This window comes from Polypterus senegalus, chromosome 8 (assembly GCF_016835505.1).
Source record: "Polypterus senegalus isolate Bchr_013 chromosome 8, ASM1683550v1, whole genome shotgun sequence".
NCBI lineage: Eukaryota > Metazoa > Chordata > Cladistia > Polypteriformes > Polypteridae > Polypterus > Polypterus senegalus.
Window position 1 is genome coordinate 30,343,761 of NC_053161.1, and position 18,539 is coordinate 30,362,299.

An 18,539-nucleotide genomic window follows, 5' to 3' on the forward strand; every position below is an offset into this window, starting at 1 on the left:
AGTTAGCAAGGAAAACTCATAAGGTCAACACCTTCATTTCACTTTCTTCACAGCTGATGACATTACATGATTCTGATGCCGTGAGCATGAGGCCCTTCCCAGTGTTTAACAACTTTCTGCTCACTAATGCTGCTTTTTACAGAATATACTTTTTTTTAGTAATCTGAAATAAGATTATGCACACTGATCAATCACAACATTAAAACCAATAACAGATGAAGTGAATAACATTCATAATTTTGTTGCAGTGGCACCTGTCAAAGGGTGGGATATATTAGACAGCAAGTGAACAGTCACTTCTTGAAAGTGAAGTGTTAGAAACAGGAAAAATGTGAAGAGTAAGGATCTGAGCAACCAAGGCTCATTGATGCTTGTGGGAAGCTAATGCTACTCTGCCTGGGTAGTTACCATCAAATAAATGAATCAAAAACTCAGTGCTAGCCATAAGAGAAAGGTGTCAGAACACACAGTGCATCACGGCTTGCTGTTTAGCCACAGACCGTTCAGAGTGCCAATACTGACGCCCTGTCCACTGCCAAATGTACCTAACATGGGTGTGTGAGCATCGGAACTAGACCATGGAGAAATGGAAGAAGGTGGCCTGGTCTGATGAATCACGTTTTCTTTAAAGACCATATGGATGGCCGGGTGCGTGTGAATCACTTAACTGATGAAGAGATGACAGCAGGATGCAGTAAGGGAAGAAAGCAAGCTGATGGAGGCAATGTGGTGCTCTAGGCAATGTTCTACTAAGAAATCTTGCATCCTGGCATTCATGTGGATGCAATTTTGACACTTACCACCTACCTAAACGTTGCAGAAAAAGTGCACCCATTCATGGCAACATGGCCTCTTTCAGCATGACACCGCACCCTGCCACACTGCAAACATTGTACAGGAATGGTTTGAAGAACATGAGAAAGAGTTCAAGGTGTTGACGTTGCCTCCATATTACCCAGATCTCAATCTGATCAAGCATCTGTGGGACACATGGAGGCCCCATCTTACAACTCACAGGACATAAAGGATTTAGATACCACATTACTCCTTCAGATGTGTAGTACATTCCATACTGTATCTCGAGGGGTCACTACTGTTTTGGCAGCATGAGGAGGACCTACACAATATCAGGCAGGGGGATTTAATATTGTGACTGATCAGTGAATTTGTTTTCACTGTGTTTACAGCAGGTTTTTCATTGCCATAAGGAATATAAAAAAATCAGATTTAAATGTATAGGCAGTTTGGCATCACAGAGTGTTTGTGCTGCTTCATAATACTTGGAACCCAGTTTGATTCTCAACCAGAATGCATGACGTGAGATTAACTGGTAATCCTTAGCTTGATGTGTGCATGTGTATGTACGAATGAGTGTTTCTTGAAATAGGCTGATGTTTTTTTTACCCATTTCTTAATCACCAACAGTGCTGAACATTACTTTGGATCTACAGATTACCACGTCATTTCCTTGAAATCAGCTCCTTTGTCATTTAATTGAATTTGTAAATTTTAGTATGTAAAGGCAAACAATTAAATTGAATCTGAAATATAATGATATAATATCTTCTTAAAATTAAGACATATGAGTTTTATTTAGTAGTTCTTAGTTTATAATAAGATTTATATTCAAACTCAACTACCATTTTGACTTTTACAGAGAACATTTTACTTGGTGAAGATGATTTCTGGACAGAAACTTTTGTTCTCGCTCTAATTTGCCAACCTATGGAACAAAAGCACAAACAGTTTGGCTAGCTGAGCTAAAGGAATATCTATATAATGTCATTGGCACTCTTCTTCAGTACATCACAGAACCTCACTGCACCACTCTATGAATTAGGATGACATTAAGGCTCTATTATTATATCAAAAAGAATTTATGTCCTAGTAGTCGGAAAATGCTGCTAAACACCACTATTATGCACACACAGGTTGTAAAAATTATAAATGATATTAATAATATCCTTCTAAATAGTAATTTCATGACTTTATACCAAAGAAATGAATAAAGCACCTAATAGCTACTACACCATTAAGATTTTTATTCAGAGCTTTACCAATATCATATGTTTATACGAAATTCAGTATTGGCTCATTCAAGGGAACTGAAATAAAATCAACTATTAAAAGGAAGTGATATATTGACATTTCACGTTTGAAACACCTATGTCAAAACAGTGGTTTTAGATTAAATGTTAATTGGTAAATCCTATTTGATTACAAGGGTAACAAAACAATTAATTTTAACAGGACAACTTTTAAATTAACTCTGCCTTACATCATTTAGCTCCTGCAAAAACCTTGTGGCTGCTAATGTTATCACCATGCCACTCATCATGTCAGTTGGAAGAACACTGAAAGTAGGCAGAATGCTATTTGCCTATAGAAGAAAGCCATCTTTTTCATATATAGTATAAATACTCAGTTAAAAGTAGAACAGAGAAGTGGAATATAATATCACTTGTGTGCCTCAGGATTTTGTTAGATTGTGTGATCTATACCAATAATTCAATTAATTTACTTATTTTGTGCTTCAAAGTCCTATTTATTGCTCAGTGTCCACTGAAGATTACTATAGCTATACCAAGGTTCAAGGTTTATGTTTAAATTCAATGTTCTACACTTTTGTATATCTTTTTACTTTAGGTGAAACATAGAGATGTACCTGATATCCATCTACTGACTGCTGTGAAACAGGCAGCCAATTAATCACAGCCTCTGAGGATGTCAGAGTTTGAATATTTACCATCAGAGGTGCTTCTGTAGGAGCTGAAAAAAGGAAAAAGAACATAAAAGTTTACCATAAAAATATACAAAATCCCTGAATTCTTCAAATTTACCATGCTGCCTAGATATAATTTTATTCAGGGTAAAAAAATCAATATGTAAATAATTATTAATAAGAACAAATACTAATTAACATTAAATAATGCTCTATTCAAATATTTAAATGGATTACAAAAAGTGAGTATTCATTATATGCTGCAGTAATGAAAAACACTGCAAGCAAGGGGAGAAAACGTAAGAAAACTAAGCAAATAATTACATTTCAAATCATGCATGTTTATGCTTCATTCACACATACTCATTATTTTGCAATTACATAAATCCATTAAATAAGATACACTGGTGAAAGTTCTAATTCTTATCTCTTGTATATGCTGTACAATATGTCTTGCAACAAGGTGCATTGCCTGACTGCTACTGTCTCTGTTCCAGAATACTTTCAGCTGATATTTAATCTTCAAACTGGGCATTAAGTCAACTATGCATCAGAAATATGCATCGGATCAGACAACAGAGTTTTCTGTAAAAAAAAAAGAATTCATCAGTTATGTGTCTTATGATGGTTTCCAAGGAAACCTGTGGAGTATGAAAACTGCATTAATTAGAAGCACCTTGTGGCAATACGTTTTTGATTGCCTTTCAGTAAGAGTTAATAACTTTTAGACCAGGTGAGGTAAATTAATAGTATTCTTTTTCAATATATCACATTCAAGTTTAAGACAACTTTAAATCACTTTTACAGAGGCTGGTTGATCAGATGGCTTAATAAAATTATTCAACACTTCAGTCTAGGAATTGTTTTACATCTTGCCATTGAATAAAAATTTTAATGTAATGTTGGCGTCTCCTATCTATAGAAAAAGACATTGCATCCAGATTAGACTACCAAGATGTCATCAACAACTTTTCCAATCGGAAGACAAGAAAAGTGGATTTTCGTCTCTGAACCTGGAAACCGGTGAGAGTTTTCATGATGATACCTCTACGTTAATTTCACACTTCCTGTTGAAACACTGAAACTCACATTTTATTTGTGGTCCATAAACATGTCCAAATATTAATGCACAACAACATGTTTTGTTAATGATAACCGGCTGACATGACATTAACGTGAGTTATGACTATGACATCCTGCATATCGAGACTCAGAGTATACTTGCAATTTGGGTACTTTTCTAGAAGAGGCCCTGCTGATTTCCACATGATACCACATTGCATTTCACACTGTTGTGGTATTGTCATGAATTATGAATTGCACTTTTTTAATAGATTATATCGTTATATTTTAATAAAGTCTGTGTGTTACCTTGCAAAAATTTAGCTGAATACTGTAATGAGAAAATCCAGTGTATGTTAACATTATTTTTATTAAATTTGTGCGCAAGTTTATACAGTCCACACATACTGGTAACAGCATTTGATGTAACCGGCCTCACATGGGGTTGGTCAGCCCTAGGCCCCGCACACCCCTAAGGCTGACTCTGTGCTGAAATGTATATTTTCCTGCATAAAATCAGTTTTACAGATTAGATAGATAGATAGATAGATAGATAGATAGATAGATAGATAGATAGATAGATAGATAGATAGATAGATAGATAGATAGATAGATACTTTATTAATCCCAAGGGGAAGTTCACATTATCACATAATGGCAGATTCTAATTGAATTATGATTTGGAAAATATGTTCTTAAAAGCATTTAAAGCATCTTTAAGTAAACACCTTGTGAACTTAAACTCAATTTTATCTCAGGACACAAAAAACTCTATTAAAACATTATATAGGATGATAATAACAGTAATTGTAAATTGCAGACAAATTTGACTAAGTGGTAACATGTGCAAATAAACGATTTTGATTAATAAAATCCAAACTACATCCTTACTACTGTTGCTTCACTCAAAAACAGTGCAGAGTTTTCAATTCCATCTCTTAGTATACGTCTTATCATGACTGAGCTCAGACTGTAGTGGCCTTCAGGGCATATGATCTTAAATTCTGGACAACATAAAAATGTTCATATCTAAAACGCTGTTGGAGGTAATGTTTTAATTCCAGGTGCCAGTAAAAGTAAAGATTTTCAACAGACTGATGAATTACATGCCTATATGTGTGAAAAATGGAATGGCTTTTCAGTACATCATTGTTAATATTTTCTGGATGACAGGGATTAAAACCTGCCAGCTGGAAAGAAAAGCCAGGGGTCTATCAATTGGGCGAACAACGCGGCAACATCAGAGATCATAGTGAAGAAGTACTTCATTAATAACCTGATTCTTTTTATAAGAAACACTCTGCTTTATTTTTAAGTAAAATTTTGATGCAGATTTACTGCATTTCCTTGTTCTTCAGTATCATAAGTCATCAACTGATGCGTGCATAATCAAAAAATTACAACAGGAATGTGTTCTTAGATACAAAGTGCAATGTGCAACACAAAATCGTGTCATCTATAACATGATAAAAAAAAAACAAAAGTAAAAAGTAAAATTTCAAGGAAACAAAACATGGAAAAATTATCCAGAAAGAAAACAAAAATGTACCTGCCAGAAGTTTCTCATGCTATGTCTTTTTGTGACCACAATATAAAAATTGGCAGGATTCCTGGGTGGCAGGAACGCAGTACCTAAAAAAATTATAAGCTCTCTTCGTAGAAAGTGATAGCGTTTTATTTAAAACCATCTGTGAAAACATATCCTTGCTCTATGCTCTCCTTGCATAATGGAAGGAAAAGCCATCTTTCCATCAGCATGTATACTGATATTGTAAAATAATACATGTAAACAGCTCTACAATTTGTCTTTAATTGTAAAACGCCTTGTGACAGTGTCACTAGTTAAAAAAGTTATTTGACTGTACAGTTTTTTAAACTGGTTTAACAATTTGTAGATATTTCTTAGATACAAGTTAATATTTGAAATGAAAGACAGAAGTGATAGGACATTATGAATATAAAACATTTCTTTGTATAACTTGCAAAGTATGACATTTTTTATGTGCCATTATCAACATAAAAATCCTGAAACATATCATAAACATATTTACTCTAGCTCCACATAAACTGTATAAGAGAGATTGTGCAATTTTTTTTCAACTTATAAACAGACATGAACATACAGTTTTACATACAATGAACATGCATAGTGAGAACTATGATGCAACAGTATTAATATACTTTCTTGAAAATAGCTAGATAAACATTTGACACTCAAGTACTGCATTTTATGCCACAGTTATTACTTAACAGAGGCTTAAACAGAATGTCAGACTGCTTGCTACTGTACTTATGTTGTTTGCAAGGCATTTACAAATTCTTTTCAGTATATGCCAGGACGTGATAGAAGTCACCGTAAGGTTCTTAGTATCATTCACTCGCTAGGTTTCTGGAACTGATATAGTTTTCTCTGTATTGATCTTGACAGTTATTTTTAATAGTTTTATACACTTTCTAGGCATGCTAATTACTTCAAGTGCTACCTAACTAAAAAGCTATTGATACACATACAATTGCATGCATACATCAATCCATCTATTTTCAGAATCTATAAAAACATTCAACTATGATCACTGAAAGCGACTCATCCTTAAACAAAACCATTAAATGGTTTAAAATTTGTAAATTCTGCAAATGTCTTTTATCTCTAATTTGAAAGGGATTAAACTATGAATTCTGGTGTTTTACGTTAAATATTGAAGTTAATTTTCTATCAGAGTGGCGCAGTGGTAGCACTGCTGCCTCGCAGTTACGGGACCCAGTTTCGCCCTGCGTGGAGTTTGCATGTTCTCCCTGTGTCTGCATGGGTTTCCTCTGGGTACTCTGGTTTCTTCCCACAGTCCAAAGAAATGCAGGTTAGGTGCATTAGTGACCCTAAATTGTCCCTAGTGTGTGCACCCTGCGGTGGGCTGGCACCCTGCCCGGGGTTTGTTTCCTGCCTTGCGCCCTGTGCTGGCTGGGATTGGCTCCAGCAGACCCCCGTGACCCTGTAGTTAGGATATAGCTGGTTGGATAATGGATGGATGGATAATTTTCTATCATAAATATGATTTCTCCAGCTTTATAGAACATGATGACTTGTAGTATAGGATACAGATTAAAAAAGTATTTCAGAAATTTATTTTAAGCAGAATTAATTACTGTAATACCTTTGTCGTTCTCCATACTAAAATTTAATCCAGGATATACAACAATATAACAAAGCTTTAATTTCTTCAATTTCTCTGTTTTGTACCAGTTATACTTAGCAGCAATTTCATGATTTTTTTAAATAATTAAAACAGTGAATTATGGAGTTCCCCTTTAGCTTATCTACAGTATTTCTTAAATGTTTTTATAGCAGAATATATTTTGTGATCGCATGAGAAATGACTATATAATTTAAAGGATTAGCACAATTGTCATTAATGGTAAAGCATTTAGGGTTTTGAATAATCTGTGAGTAAACTGGAGAATGCCCTATTAGTCTCAGCACTTAAAACACGGCTGAACTTTGTCATTGAACATAAGTTTACTCCTGCTATTGTTATAACCATGCTTCAAATAACAGAGGTAAAAAAAGATGAGTCCTTTTTGAAAAACCCCAACAGCACATTGAGAATACACATCAGTGACTGACAGAGGATTTAACCTGAGGCCTCTTTGACTGTAAAGAGCCTGCATTAATCCTTGCTCCACTGTACTGCCCACGAATCGTTAGTCAAACCTGCCTAATACAATTCATCATGGCAGAGAGATTAAAAACTATCCTGGCAGCATCAGGTACAAGGCAGAAACCAGCCGTGAAAAAAGGATGCCAATCAATCGAAGACCAACCTTTAACTGTATAAATATATTTATATCTACACTATTAATCATACATAACTATATTTCTGATTTCTTTTTACATTCTAGTGCACATTTTCAACTTTTACCCATTGAACATGGTCTAAGAGTACATAAGAGAGATACATCTTCTGATTGTGGCCAAAATGTAATATTATTTCAATTTATCACTATTACAGAATAATAAAAAATAATAATAAGTAATTCAGATAACATCAAACCAATAGGTTAAGCCTCTTTATTGCCAGAAGAATACAAAAACTCACTACGCTATTTATAGATTTTGCACCCTGCTACTCTAGTAAATCTTTGCTACTCCTTCTTCCAGTTTCAGTTTCGCTCAGGTTTTGGGCAAGGGCAACCCTTAACCCTTCTAAAGGGTCATGTGTTGGAGTAGATTTTCTCCCACAGAGAAGGACATGGAAGGGCACTGATGCTGGCAGCTGTAAATTACTGCTTTTTTGCTGCTTCACATGCTCTCTATAACATGACTGCCACACTTGTGCACGCCAATTAACCCTTTACTGTTATAAAATTAAAGACTAGCTCCAAGAGCTACATTTTAGGGGTGTTTAGAAGCAAAACCAAGATGTACAACAAGCAATTTCATTTCATTGCATTCCATTAAACAGATTCTGCATTTTTCCTCCCATACATGAAATGCAGAATACGACATACTTAATAAACAAAATGCAATAAAAAATTTTGAAATTCTCTCATACACTTTTCTATACGAATAGCTATATATGTTTCCATGTTGTTTTTAAGCAGGAACACAGTTTTTTTTATTTTTGGTATATTTAACCACATTTATCTCCTTTTTAATTCAAATACATTTTTATTTGGTTGCTTAATTAATTATTTTATGTATTATATAGCAAACCGAATGTGAGTACAATTGACAAGAAAGGCTAAGTAATATTGTCAAACCTGTACTGAATTTTGGACTTCCTAAGTAACAGATCTCAACATGTGTAGATTGGAAGCTTCATCTCGTCCTTCATGCTGATGCTCAGATACTTCACAGTATCCCCTTCTTTACTATTTGTTCACCTATGAATCTTTGGCCAGAAACAGATACAGTACCACTCTATCATTAAATTTGCTGATGACAACAATATCTCAGGCCTAATCACCAGGGGCCTCATGTATAACGGCGTGCGTAGAACTCGCACTATAACATGGCGTAAGCACAAAAGCCGAAATGTGTTTACGCACAGAAAAATCCAGATGCAGGAATCTGTGCGTACTCCAACTTCCACGTTCTTCCGCTACATAAATCCTGATCAGCGTGAAAACTAACGCTCGTGCACGCGCATTATGTAACGCCCCAAATCCTCCCAGAATTACGCCTATTTGAATATGCAAATCAATATAAATCGCCCTTAAGCGCAGCCTTCTGTGAAAAGACAATGGGAAAAGCACGGGGGAAAATATAAGAATTTCAGCGAATACCAAGTGGAGGCAAATGAAAAACATACTATTTGTTCAAATAAACCATGGTATAACCAACAAAAGGAAGTTGATCGAGTGACATAGCGTGTTGGAGAAACTTGAAAGCTCACATTCACAAATCGCACAGTGCCGGAAATAAAAAAGAAGTCACATATCAAAGTCGCCGTGAAAAGCCGAGTTGTAAGCCCACTGTCTGAGTGTCATATGAAAGCTTATTAGGGTACAGAGAAAAAAGGCACACGGTGGGGAAAAAGCACGAAATGTCAACTTCAATCTCGACATTTCCACTTTAATCACATAGTTTATTTTGTCATTAAAGTAGAACATCATAAACTTCATCTTAAAATCGTTTAATTAACCAGTTTCTCAAATCACATCGTAATTAAAGTAGCACGTTAAATGCTTTGTTTTGTATTTGATCTTCTATGTGCCTATGTGTGTGATTCACTACTTGCTTCTTAAACCGGCTCTCTTCCTCCAACTGGACACAGAGTCCATTACATTCGTGATATTACAGCTCTCTGAATAACTAAAATACTGAGATGTATACGTGATGTCATTTTCATGATGATAGGAGTTAAAGCACGTTATTAAACATGTGTTTCACTTCGATGAAATAATTCATTGCAGCAGTATCAGGGGCGGCTCTAGGCTTGTGGTGGCACTGGGCAGAGGAAGAAACGGTGGCTCCTTCGCCCGCCAATGTCATGCACGTCCGTTGCAAACACTGCATAGCTGCCATGTGCTCATGACACAAGCATTTAACTTTTGCCGAAATTTGTCGCTGCATTTTTTGCTGTGTTGTTATTTTCTCTTTCTGTTTTATATTCAATATATATTGGCGTAGCTGTCACTGCAGTCAGTGCTTTTCTTTCCCCAAGTAACCGATCGCCACACAATCAGCTCTGTAATAGAAGTTAAGCCATCTGTAAGCTTAGCGCCGATTCTTCAAAACGTTTAAAGAACATTGAAATATCTTCGTAGTACATGTTTAATTATTCTATCCTTAACGACACTCCCAGTGAAGAATATAGATTATTTAAATGAAGTTAAAATTTTATCTGTATAATTTAACAAACATATTTTGCTGCATTTCACCTTAAAAATGATATCGTCATCATATGTAAATGCGCGCTTTATGAAATGGCTCAGGTTGTGCGATATTATAACTGTAGTGCAAGTTTACAGTGGGGTGATTGTACTTATAAGTACAAAAAGTTCTACAAGGAGCACTTGATTGACTGCATTTAAAGTTCTTGGGATTAAACTGTTTCTGAACCGCGAGGTCTGTACAGGAAAGGCTTTAAAACGTTTTGCCGTGGCTGAGACAGCATATCCTTGAAGCTGTATACTCATAATTCTCTTTCCGATCAACTGCTGCTGTGATTCACACTCAGATACAGTGATATAAATACTCTACGTGGTGCAGTGAGAGTAATATGGAAAAAGATGATCCGCTGTGGCAACTCCTAACGGGAGGAGCTGAAAGAAGAAGAAGAAAAATAAGAAGAAGAGGATGGTGCAGTGAGAGTAACAACGCTAAAGCAGTTATGGTATTTGGAATACTATGGCTGTTTCCTGGACTATTATATTGTTACGAGTTAATTACAATCAGATGCATTACACTAATAAACAATATGCGGTTAGTTTCAGTGTATTTATAAAGCCACGTCATGAAAATAATGAGTAATCACACAGGAACAGTAGCATTGCTTTGACGCTGGGTGCCGCCAGTCTGCAAAACCGAGCGGAGAACTTGCGTACAACAAGGTATGAGGCACCGTGGAAAAGTGCGTGGCTTTACGCCAAGTGTAGGTTTTATATGTAGGTTATATATATATTTGAACGTGGAAAAGTTCTTACGCAACATTTCTGTGCGTACGCACCGTTTATACATGAGGCCCCAGCAATGATGAGGAAGCCTATATAGTAGAATTTTACCTGTTGACTCAAAGATGCCTGGACAACAATATTAGCCATTATTGTTGGTAAAACCAAGAAGTGAGATTAGACTTCAGGAAACAAAAGGCTGATTATAACAATAACATCTTTATCAAAGACAGCTGCTGTACAGGCTTTTAAATGTTCGAAGTGCCGTGTGAGATGTAGATCACGCAGCACGGTGGCAGCAGCAGCAAGACAGCAGCAGCAGCAAGTCAGCAGCTGATCGAGCAAAGAGGAGGTAAAAAAAACTGTATTTGTTTCCCATTGTATAACAGTTTAAGAGGGGGTTTCGGAGGAGCGACCGCATCTCCTTGGGGTGCGAGAATATTATGACAGGTGCACTACCCTTCGTGAGTTCCATCCCAGATGGAAGGAAAGGGACCCTGATCACAGCTCCTCTCAACTTTGCCCCTTCTTCTCCTCCTAGGAGCCATGTTGAGCCAAAGCATCAGTGTTACTGAACACCCCATTATGGATCTGAATCAGAAGCTACTAGATTGGAAAACCAGGTATGTGGTATTAGGAGATGGAGGCAGTCACGATGAAATGGGCTATTAAGCAGCTAAGGTACTATATTCAGGGATGCAAGTTCACCCTGGTGACAGACCATGCCCCTTTACAGTGGATGGCCCTGCACAAGGAGTCGAATCCTCTAGCTACAAGATGGTTCCTGGACCTGCAGCCTTTTCGATGTGAAGTCCTACACTGTTGGGGGTTTCTTCATGCCAATGCCTGATGTAATCCTCCCCATTTAGTAATCAGCCTGTTATCATAACTGATGCCCCATTAGCCTCAACAATCTATTTTGTTTATACCTACTGTATATATACCATATTGGAGCTGCTAATTATGATGTTCATATTGCACCCGCATTTCTTATTTTTTCAAAAAAAAGAACATCATCTGACCTATTTTACTTCTTCCTCATTCTACTGTGGCACCTGGCGTCGCTGCTTTTTTTTACCAGTCTAGTGCTAATGTCAATTCATTGAGATATCAGAATGTTTGTGGAATTTATGCATTCACAGTTAGTGGCACAACAGCAGAAAATGGAACTGTACAGTTTGTGCAGTGGTGAACCTAAGCATGTGTTATGTGGTCCTTGCCTACTTTAAAAGGACAGCAGTGATCCCTGTGCCTAAGAAAACAAAATTGACTGTCTGAATGAATACAGATTGTTGGTGCAAAAGTGATAAATTGCCTTGAGAAACTGGTACTGGAACTTATTAAACAGAATATTCCACGTAGTCATGACCACTTCAAACTTGAATATCATCACAACTAGTACATAGAGGATACCATACCCCTTGCACCATGTGAATAACAAAAACTGCTAAACCAGAGTCCTGTTTATAGACTACCACTTAGCAATTAACAATGCTGGACCAACAAAGCTATCCACGAAACTATATAATTAAGGACTTACCACCACCCTTTTCAAATGGATTTTGGACTTCCTAACCATCATGTCTCTGTATCTAAATATTTACAACTTCACATCCTCCATTCTGACCCTCAACACAGGCACTCCCACAGGGTAATGTGCTGAGCTCGATTCTGTACTCCGATTTCGCCCATGAGTGTGCAGCCAGACACAATTTCAACTTCATCATTTCATTTGTTGATGACACCATACCTGAACACCAGCAATGCTGAAACAGCTTACACAGAAGTGGTCTACCCGCTGACTCAGTGGTGCCAGGGCAATAATTTCACCCTTAATGTCAGCATAACCTATGAACTGGTCATAGACTTCATGTAACAGATGGTTGACCACAGTTCATTCTATGCTGTCGAAAGGGTCAATAATTTAAAAATTCTTGTAGTGACTCTCAGCAATAAACTAAAGTGGGCACAGAAGATTTTGTGTCTTGTCCAAAAGACTCAACGACCCCTTTACTTCTTTAGATGTCTGAAATCATCTCAGATTTCTTCATTTATTTTCATCATCACCGGCTGCATCAAATTCTAGTATGTCACCTGCTCATCTAAATATCATAAAACACTGCAGAGGGTGGTGACCATGGTACAGAATATTACAAGCACCCAACTGTGTTCTGTTCAGGGCATACAGAATGAATGATGCCTCAGAAATTCAAACAGAATAGTTAAAGACCTCAACCATTTTGCACAGCCATTTTCCTGACTCCTACTTTCAAGCAAATGTATAAGACCAGGAGAACTCACAACTGTTCTGACCTCTATTGACAACTGTTCTGAGGAGACATGCAAATGAGAATTTCATTTTACTTAGTACATATGACATTAAACTTGACTTGACTTAAAGTTGTAAAATGCCTGGAAGGTCATGATGCCAATTAATTCAGACATGATGTAAACTTAGATGTTTTTATTTGGCTGACTTCTGTCAACATGCTACATATTTACTTAACTGAAACTTATTTTAACATGACTTTGTTTACACCCTACACAAATACATTGACTTTATTATGTAATCACATTTTTTTAAAGGTTAGGCTCTTTACTTTTGCATTACCATATTCATAAACCTGTGCAAGTCTCCCGTAGTCCATACTTGTTAAGTACACTATATAACAATAAACTGAACTGAATCAGATAATAAAAGAAGCCCGGCTGACTACACTACCACTGACTACCACTTTAAAAAAAACATGCAGGTATTTTGGTGAGTAGTGCCCATTTTAAAATTCAAATTTCATTCCAGATTCAAGCCAACCAGTAAATAGGTCTTCTGAGCCTCTAGAATGACAGATGTGTTCAGCAAGACAGAACTGAAATACAACAGATAGTTGGGCACCTGTTTGTTTGAGGTAAGGTAACAGTTAAGATAACATAAATTAAAAATCATATTTCCTTAGTTTACGAAATACTTCACCTTTAATTTTTCTTTATAAGCTCATCAGAATTAACTATGGACAAGTTACTTGTCCATTGCAGGATAAACATACTCATATTAGAACTTTTGAAATTATCATTGAAACTAATATTGACATGTTTGAGATGAGAACAGAAGATGAAAAGTCTACACAGATGCAGACAGCAAACCATGACTCCCAGAGCTCTTAGACAGTGGCACTAAAACCTACAGAACTTTGTCACTGTCAATATCCAACATTCTAAAATAAAAAATAATATACAACAATCTAAAACCTAATAAATAGGTTAAGGATATCTGATATGAATATTTATTAATTTCTTTATGAAGCCTTGGCATCTCAGACAAACATATTTTATAGTTATATTTTCTTAATACAAACCGTCTTGCGCTGAGAAGATAGCTGCAGTAAGGCTATATGGACCCTCTCCCTTGTTATTGTAAGCTTTCACTTTCACTTGGAATTCAGTAGATGGGGTGATTGTTGAATCCTTATGTACATAGCGTCTAGCCTCAGGAGAAGCCACCATTACTTTTCTCCATTCTTTGTCCCCATGTGGCTTAAAGGCAACTATGTAACCAAAGTTACTGCCAAAATGATACTCTCTGGGCACTGGCTGAAAAAGAAAGAAACAGTAAAATCATTTCCATGTTTACATGATCATTTGCATGTTTAAGTGAAAAAAAAATATGCTTTTAAATTATTTCTGTAATAAAATAAACCTAAAATCAAGAATAACTAAGGACAAAAATATCTAATTTACAGATTGAAGCAGTGTCACTTTTTCAAGATATTTAGGTAACACTTTAATTTAGCTACAGCAAAAATGTATCTATCTACTGTATCTGTTCATCTATCTCAATATCCATATATATATACAGTATATATATATACAGTATATATATATATAGTTTTACTGTCAAATAATACAAAGAGTACGCAACAAGTGTTTCTCCCTAATTCTGGGCTCATCAGGCGTACACACTAACTGCACTCCATCTCAGGGAATCAAACCTCGGACGTCAGCGCCATGGTGTGTGGTTTGTATACATACTGTACATACAGCATACACACACACACACATATATAGATACACACCCACCCACACACACACACGCACGCACACACACATACATACTATATATATATATATATATATATATATATATATATATATATATCTTATATAAAAACGCGTCTATGCATGAAAGTGTGTGTCTGTCTGTCCGGCCAGGAAGTGCGAGGCTACAAAATGAAGGTCAAAGAGCCAACAAGGCGACCCTAAGTTCACAAGTCAGAAGAAGAAAGAAGTGTGAGGCTATAGCATGAAAGTGAAAGAAAGTGAAACCGCCGACGAACGACAAACTCGACCGCTAACACACAAGAGAGGCGAGCACCTCGCCAAAAAGAAACCTCCAAGGAGAAAGAAAGTTTCCATTTTTTTCTGACTATTTCAATAGTTTCAAGGACCCCAGTATACATATATACTGCTCACAAAAATTAAAGGAACACTTTAAAGAAACACATTAGATACATCAGATCTCAATATGAAGTTGGGTATCTATACAAATAACAACAGGGCAATGTCTTAGGAACAAAAGGATGCCAAGTCTTTTAATGGAAATGAAAGTTTTCTGCCTACAGAGGGCTCAATTGTGTAGACACCCTAAAATCGGAGTGAAATGAAGATGTGGCAGGCTAGTCCATTTTTTCAAAAACTTAATTTCTGCTACTCAAAATGCTTTTCAGTATCTTGTGTGGCCCCCACGAGCTTGTATGCATACTTGACAACGTCGGGGCATGCTCCTAATGAGATGACGGATGGTGTCTTGTGGCATTTCCTCCCAGATCTGTATGAGGGCATCCCTGAGCTGTTGTACAGTCTGAGGAGCAACCTGGTGGCGCCTAATGGACCAAAACATAATGTCCCACAGATGTTCTATTGGGTTTAAGTCAGGGGATCGTGAAGGCCATTCAATTGTTTCAATTCCTTCATCCTCCAGGTACTGCCTGCATACTCCTGCCACATGAGGCCAGGCATGGTCGTTCATTAGGAGGAAACCAGCACCTACTGCACCAGCGTAGGGTCTGACAATGGGTTCAAGGATTTCATCTCGATACCTTATGGTAGTCAGAGCACCATTTCCTACGCAGTAGATGTCTGTGCGTCCCTCCATGGATATGCCTCCCCAGACCATCACTGACCCACCACCAAACCTGTCATGTTGAACGACGTTGCAGGCAGCATATCGTTCTCCTTGTCTTCTCCAGACTCTTTCACGCCTATCACAGCTGCTCAGGGTGAACCTGCTCTCGTCTGTAAAAGTACAGGGCGCCAGTGGCGGACTTGCCAATTCTGGTGTTCTTGAGCAAATGCCAGTCGAGCTCCACGGTGCTGGGCAGTGAGCACAGGGCCCACTACAGGACGTCGGGCCCTCAGGCCATCTTCATGAAGTCTGTTCCTGATTGTTTGGGTAGAGACATTCACACCAGTGGCCCTCTGGAGGTCATTCTGTAGGGCACGAGCAGTGCTCAGCCTGTTCCGCCTTGCACAAAGGAGCAGGTATCGGTCCTGCTGATGGGTTGAGGACCTTCTACGGCCCTGTCCAGCTCTCCAAGAATAACAGCCAGTCTCCTGAAATCTCCTCCATGTTCTGGAGATTGTGCTGGGAGACACATTAAACCTTCTTGCTGCAGCACGCGTGGATGTGCCATCCTGGAGAAGTTGGACAACCTGTGCAACTTCTGTAGGGTTAAGGAATCGCCTCATACTGTCAGTAGAGATGATTACTCAAGCCAAAACTAGCACGAGTGGAAAACCAGCCAAAAAAGATCAAGAGGGAGAAACTTGAAATGACCTCCACATGTAAAACCAGTCCTGTTTTGAGGGTTTTCTAATTGTTGCCACTTTAGTGCACCTGTCGTTAAGTCCATGAACACCAATACAGCTGAAAGTGATTAACAATGACCTCAGCTGCTTAACCAACCAGAAAATTATCAGACAGGTTTAATTGATTTCATGCCAGGCCCAATAAAAAAGTGTTCCTTCAATTTTTGTGAGCAGTGTATATATATAACTTTGAAACATATGATCAAAGTGTGAGAGAATAATTTTAGGGTAACATAGCATTCACCTTAAAGAAATAGCATATATGGTCAATAAATGTCAGAAGCCTGTCCAGGCATATTAGGATACAAGATAATGGTCAAGTGAACAACATACAAAAAAATGTAATACACACAATGTACTAAAAGGTAACTTAAGATTAGCAGATGTCCTGTAGCAACAACATTGGACAGTTGCCATACAGTTAGAATTTTCAGGTATAATAGTTAAACCTAAAGATATAAAACAGACAGTTATGTGAGATGTAAACCAACAAACCAACCAGAGTAAATGTACACACTGATTGACACTGTATGTAAATTCAATAGTATATAAAATGAACCTCTACCCTTTGTGTTTTGATCATTCTGACCATGCTGTAACAGACTGCTGTGATGAATGCTCCCTCTAAGGCATTTGCCAAGGACTAATAAAAGATGCAATGATCAGCTTTTCTACTTCTTGACTACTGACTCAAAAAGGTTTTATTAAAACTTGTTGCGGTAGAGTATAAGTTTCTTTCTTTAATTGAGATTTTGATTTCTACCACTAAAGACAAGATGGATATTTGTTTTGGCATAAGCCTTTCACACAAAGAATACAATGAGTGTCGACACTCAGAATACCCAAGATCTGCATGCAGTATAAACTGCACAAATTATCTTAAAAATCAAAGGTTTTTATTGTATTGACAAGTGCAGAAATAGCAGGTATTGTAAGGGAAGAAAAGAGGAAAGGCAACTGTAATAGCTATTACAATAAAAACAAGAAGAAAATAACACTGCATAGTAGTAATTCTTGAACTGCAGCTATAATTTTAGAATTGATTTTCACATCTAGATATGTGAAACTGTAGTCTAGTCATTTTAAACAGAAGTCCAATATTGGACTTCTTTCCTACAACAAACCCTACTAATTTAATTTATTCTGGAATTACAATGGGAATATGGTGTCTCTGGAATACTTGAATGGCATTTATTGCTATTGATAAATGGTCTTGTAAATTATCTGTGTGTCGTCATCAAAAAATGAGACTTGCAGTAAAATTATCTGCTAGTTGTGAGCACAAAGAAACTTTTGTTGGCTTTTTATTGAAATTTCCACAACTAAAATTTATATAATATTCTTAGAAGGTGCACTGTAAGGAGTACAAAATTATTCAATGCTTAATATGTCAACTCAAGAACCATGTCATATGCTATAAACAGAAAACGAGTAACTCTTTTTGATAGCTGTTCAATGTCAATTCAATCTGTGTTGCATTTTTATATATATATATATATATATATATATATATATATATATATATATATATATATATATATATATATATATATATAAAATGGAAGCTGAGCACACAGTGAATGGTGTAGCCGCGGACGTGCATGATAAGCAAATAAAGGACATCATTGCTGGGGAAACCCACACTGGAAGCTGAGCACACAGTGAATGGCGTAGCTGCGCATAAAATCCATTGCTGGGGAGACGCCACGCATACGGCCCTGTGCATGTTTACTAACTAACTATCTACTAACAACATGCCACCCAAAAAAAAAGGACACGTCAA

The 18,539-nt window shown here is 36.9% G+C and overlaps 1 protein-coding gene across 2 annotated transcripts in view; it reads right to left on the reverse strand.

The window, feature by feature from the left end:
* Positions 1-18,539, reverse strand: part of LOC120533861 (contactin-1-like) — a 388,538-nt gene that overhangs the window by 47,847 nt on the left and 322,152 nt on the right. For both annotated transcript variants that reach the window (XM_039760909.1, XM_039760911.1), the window contains 2 exons: positions 14,248-14,482; positions 2,666-2,769 (listed from right to left, as the gene is read on the reverse strand). In XM_039760909.1, coding sequence (XP_039616843.1) covers positions 2,666-2,769; positions 14,248-14,482 — 339 coding nt within the window. The remainder of the gene's footprint in view (positions 1-2,665; positions 2,770-14,247; positions 14,483-18,539) is intronic.